At 37.8% G+C, this 6,000-nt stretch overlaps 1 protein-coding gene across 1 annotated transcript in view; it reads right to left on the minus strand.

Moving 5' to 3' along the window:
* Nucleotides 1–5,425, minus strand: part of LOC115210881 (focadhesin) — a 321,641-nt gene extending 316,216 nt beyond the window's left edge. Inside the window, exon 1 of the mRNA XM_029779651.2 lies at nt 5,200–5,425. Coding sequence (XP_029635511.1) covers nt 5,200–5,205 — 6 coding nt within the window. The 5' untranslated portion in view covers nt 5,206–5,425. The remainder of the gene's footprint in view (nt 1–5,199) is intronic.
* Between the last annotated feature and the right edge of the window lie 575 nt (nt 5,426–6,000).

Below are 6,000 nucleotides of genomic sequence, written 5' to 3' on the forward strand. Positions count from 1 at the left end.
GAATATCAGCTTAATGACAAAGTTGATTTACTAAATTCTTCATCATTTTAAAAATTAATTTAAAGGAAGGCAGTATCACAGAAATGTAGTGAAGAAACAGCTAGTTTAGTAACTATTAAGTTATACGGCAGCCACAAATGAATAGACCGATGATAAAAGCAATTTTAGCCATGTTCCTCCCATTTTTTTACAGGTGTCTAAATCTACATTGTTTCGTGTGTTTCCCTTACATAAGGATGATGCATAAAGTGATCCATAAAGTTCTGTTATTGGCTTCTAATTACACAAGTTGATGTGACTGACTAGCTAACCCTTTAGCATTTACATTGGTCATATTTAGCCAAAATATTGTTTCTTTTTTATGTTCAAGGTGGTCAGTTCCAACGTCATACCTGTGGAGGCACATGGCCTAGTGGTTAGAGCAGTAGATTTGCGGTCGAGGAATCACGGGTTTGAATCTCAGACCAGGCAATGTATGTGTTTATGACTGAAACACCTAAGCTCCACGCGGTTCTGGCAGAAGGTAATGGCGAACTTCTGCCTGACTCTTTCGCCACAACTTTCTCTCACTCTTTCTTCCTGCATCTAGCAGCTCACTTGCAACGGACCGGCTTCCTGTCCAGGTCGTGAACCTATAAGCCAAGGATACGGGAAACTGGCCCTTATGGCTTGAGAAGGAACAAACGTCATACCTATCCTACGATATCATTCAAAAATAAACAATCACATCATTGAATTTCGTTATTTCAATTAATTTTGAAAGTAATAAAACGCACCATTGAAATCTTAAAGTTATAAGATAATGCTTAATAAATTCAAAACTATGTGAATAAATAAGCATTACATTTAACAGAATAACGGGTTAAGAAGTTTACTTCACTGTCACACTTCTCACTGCATGTCATTGTGGGTAAAGGGCATTTACCTTAGCCCAAGTTTAGCCAGTCTGTATTGGTGAAAGTGGGGAGATGGAAACTTTTAGGAAGCCCATTCGATGGGCTGAACCTGTAATTTATTGAACCAGCTATGTCATACTTATAAAACAGCGTTTCTGCCCTAAATTTACATTGTTTCATGTGTTTCCCTTACATAAGGATGATGCATAAAGTGATCCATAAAGTTCTGTTATTGGCTTCTAATTACACAAGTTGATGTGGCTGACTAGCTAACCCTTTAGCATTTACACATTACATGTGTCTCTTATGTCAGATCGCTCTCAAACACTACTAGCAACATGTAACCCAGTACAACCTGTTGCATGGTTATGTGATTGGCGACTAAATTGGTAACCTCTCCAAGCTTGCTTGGTGAAGAGATTTATTGGACATCCTGTGGAATGCAAAACATAATAATTCAATGGAGAGGTCATTCAGTTGGTCAAACAACTGAATACTCATCATAAAAACCAACAAACATCGACTTTAGACAAGGAGGTAAAAATAGTAGGTATATCTGTTATTTTACTATGCCCTGACACCTAATCCCTGCCATTTCTTTTCTCTCTTTCCAGCAGGAGTGGTTATGTATCTCTGCTACAGCAAGATACCTGTTTCGGTCCCTCTATTATACTTTAACCTCACATCACCTGAAATAAAAGTACATCTCTCAATACTACACCTCTACTTAGTTGAGTAATGTCTTGTGAGTTACTTGGTGACCTCACTAGTGTTGGTGCTTGCTATGCAAAAAACACTCAGCACACTCTGTAAAGTGGTCAGTGTTAGGAAACACACCCGGCTGTGGAAACCATGCCAAAGCAAACACTAGAGGTCCAACACAGTCCTGCAGCTCATCAGATTCTGTGAACTGTCAATTCCATGCCAGCATGAAAGACAGATGTTAAACAATGATGACAATTACTCAATGATAATTACAACCCTTGTCATTTTAAGTTAACATCTTATTCTAGTTTATTCTTATCTTCATTTCACTACAGTCATCTAGCGGATTAGATTGAATTAAATATATCAGCCCCTACAAATTTGTAGCCTTGTGTTAATCTAGCAGACTTGTGAGCAAGTTAGATCACGTGCCTACCTTTTACTTGTTTTACTCATTGGAGTGTGATCGCTACCAGTGTTGCTTTACTGGCACTTGTGCCAGTGGCAAGTGGAAAAACATTCGAGCGAGGTCATTGCCAGTGCCACTGGACTGGCTCCTGTGCAGGTGGCACGTAAAAAACACCATTTGAGCATGGCCATCTCCAGTACTGCCTGACTGGCCCTCGTGCTGGTGGCACGTAAAAAAAGCACCCACTATACTCTCAGAGTGGTTGGCGTTAGGAAAGGCATCTAGCTGTAGAAACTTTGCCAGATCAGATTGGAGCCTGGTGCAGCCATCTGGTTCGCCAGTCCTCAGTCAAATCATCCAACCCATGCTAGCATGGAAAGCGGATGTTAAACAATGATGATCATGATGATGATGACTCATTAGAGTTGGGGGTACTATTTTGAAGAATTTTAGTTGAACTAATTGATCCCAGTACCCATTTTCTTTTTAAGCCTAGTACTTATTGCATTAGTCTCTTTTGCTGAACTGCTAAGTTATGGGGATGTAAACACACTGACACCAATTGTCAAGTGGTGGTGGATGGCACACACATATATAATATACAATGGGCTTCTTTCAGCTGAACTTTTGCCAAATCCACTCACAAGACTTTGGTAGGTCCAAGACTATAGTAGAAGACACTTGCCCAAAGTACCACACAGTAGGACTGAACCCAAAACCATGTGGTTGGGAAGCAGACTTCTTACCATACAGCCATGCTTGTGCCTAGTATCATTTCTTTAGGCTTTGCAATCTGGTTTCAAATTCTGCCAAGGTCAACTTAGTCTTTCATCAAGGTTGATAAATAAATACCAGTTGAACATGGGGGGGATGGGTGTCAATGTAATTGCTTTTCTCCTTCTCACCAAATTTCAGGTCTTAAGCCTATTGTAGAAAACAATTGATATTATTTTCCTGATGGACAAAGGCTGTGACCTAAAATCCCCGTGTCACTCATATCTTCACTGCATGTGTTGATTTGATTTGTAATAGATCATTAATGGCATCAGCCTCAATAGTCTCAGAGAGCCTGCAAGAATCATGAACTTTGTTCTGCAGGAAAGACATGCAAAGCTGGAATACGAGAGGGATGACATTCTGGGGAAGAAGGAACAAGTAGTTGAACATAACATGAGTGATGAAAGAAGGAGATACGAATGAGTCAAGAATGTATGAATGGAGTGGCATAAAATCAGCCAGTTCCAAAGAGTAGGGGATTCTAAAGGAGCATCAAAAAAGATAGAAAGAGCATGTCTGTTGGTCAGAGGTGGAAGAACAGCTTTATACTAAGCAGTCAAAAGGTCATTGTATGTAGTCCAAAATGTTTGAGGGTATAGTAGTAGCAATAGAAGCACTATACCAAATGCAGTGGTGTGAGGCAGTACTCAATTGAAGTTGAGTGCTGAAGTATTTTCTGAATCCAAAGAAAAGCCAGTCTCAGCTATGTTAAGGGTATCAGTGTGGGAGAAGTCTTCACAGATAACGTCTAACATTTATAGCAATTGAGAGGGTTCTAATTGTGCATACATTCATGAGGAGATTGAGAGGGTCATGGTGTTTTCTGAGGCCTCTCTTCATGGAATTGGAGCAGACTTAGTGTGAGATGACTAAGTTTGTTTGTAGATGGTTATTCAATGGTGGGGTTTGAAAGAATGTAGGGTGGCATCGTGTGTAGGGGTGAAGAGTAGTTCCATATGCAGGGGTGAAGGGTGATATCACCTGTAGGGGGTGAAAGATGGTATTATCGGTTGGGAGTGAAGGTGACATCTGAAGAGGTGAAGGGTTGTATCATCTGCAAGAATGAAGAGCAGTCCCATCTGTAGGGGTGAAAGGTGGTATCATCTGCAGAAGTAAAGGGTGGTAAAATCAGCAGAGGTAAAAGATGGTATCATTTACAGGGGTGAAGGGTAATACCATCTGCAGTGGTAGAAGGTGATATCATCTGACAACAGAAAAAGATACTCGAATAAGATGCTGCAGAGTGGAACTGAACCAAGAAACACTTGGGGATTAAAGTAAACTTCTTAACCACACAATTATGCTTATGTCTTTGTCTATTGCTGCATGATATTTGAACATCAGCAATAAGTCTTGAGGAAGGTTCAAGATGAAGTAAGAACAGTCATTGGTTATGTAATCTTAAGTTGTATGACAGGTATACTTTTTTTTTAGGTAATGCATTATCGTTTGAGGGAGTATATGCTACTATGCTGGTGGTTTCATGGCTTAGGTGTTTGCTTGATGTGTGAACAATGTTTATGGTTGTCATCTTTATAAAAATTGGGAGAAAATGAGTTAAGAAACTAAGTCACTGAATCCCATTGTCTAGATAGGACTCTGAAAACATTTTTATCAATTACATTTACACAGACTACTTTCCCTATAGAATTTCTCTCCATCTCTTTACATGGAATTTTCGAATGCGCAGTGTGTATAATACGGCTTACTACAGAAGAGGCATGTAGAAAGATTACAATATAAAATAAAACAAAAACAATGATTCTGTTTATCTTTCGAGTAAAGTGATGGTACATAAATTTCCCTGGAAGAGTTTAGTGAAACCAGATATTGTTGGGCATTATAGTATAATTTGAAATAATACTATGCTAATAAGATGTCTTTATTTGGAATTATCGGATAGACTACCTCAGAATAATTTTCATTCGGTTCCAACTGAATAAATATTATATCAAGTGAGGTCGATAAAAATAAGATATTGAAGACTTTTACGTTGTTCCAGTGCCACTTCAGTATAAATAAATTCCGATTTCCAGTTAATTATTATAAAGATTTGTTGATTTTGTTGATTTTTATGTCCGTGAAGTAGGAACACTTGTAACTTGTATAAATGTCTTGGCGGTGATGTAAATAAATGTTTGTCAACCTAATTGAAGTCCGGGTATCGATTTCTAACTAGAATATCTATCAGACGATGTGTGAATTAAGAATAGTTAGAAATGTAAGACTAAGAAAATATACACAAAGTAATGTTTATCAAGGGAGCTTGCCCATGTTTAGTCAGTTTTAGGCGCAAATGTTTGGTTAGTCAGTAACAGATATAGTTTGAAATAAAAAGTTGATATGGTTTCAGAAAAAAGATAAAATGATACAATCGTAATAATAATTTTAAAATAAATTGTGATAATATACCTGCATTGTGAACAAATCTCCGGAAGTAAACAAATGCAAGTGAAACTAAATGCAGCAGAGGAAATCAGCTGTACGAATTAAACACTTGTTTGTATCACAGACACATGGCCGGTCGGTGTCATAGAAGATTAGTTCCGTATGAATATTATACCATAAAAATCTGTCGTAAAATATTTTATATTATGTTTTATCTACATACAGTAAGAATAAAGTCTTAATAAATCGACTCAGTATATTACTGTTACTTCCTTGATTTGCCAGGAGAAGTGAAACGTAATGTTGGTCTCAGTATGAAACAAGAGAAACGTAATATGACGTAGTTTCGGTACTAATGGAGAATCTCTTTTGCACGTGTTTCAGTCATTGGACAGCCATTCTGGGGCACCACCGTAATGTGTTTTAGTCGAACAAATTGACCCAAGTACTTATGGATATTTTTTAAAGCCTGGTACTTATTCTATCGGTGCATTGTGTAGAACGACTAAGTTACGGGAACGTAAACAAACCAGCACCGGTTGTCAAGTGGTGGTGATGACCTATTTCTCTCTCTCTCTATATATATATATAGATGTGTGTGTGTATATATATATGTGTGTGTGTGTGTATATGCATGTATGTATATATGAATGTATGTATGTATATATCGCGGGCTTCTTTTAGTTTCTATCAATCAAATCCACTCACAAAGCTTTGAACAAAAGAATGAAAGTTATGTGTTGGAAATTATAATTTCGTTTACTTCTATGTTTCAGTATTGATGTACTACTCCTTTGGTTCCTATAATTACAGTAATGCTAATTA

Source organism: Octopus sinensis, linkage group LG4, assembly GCF_006345805.1.
Source record: "Octopus sinensis linkage group LG4, ASM634580v1, whole genome shotgun sequence".
Classification (NCBI taxonomy): domain Eukaryota; kingdom Metazoa; phylum Mollusca; class Cephalopoda; order Octopoda; family Octopodidae; genus Octopus; species Octopus sinensis.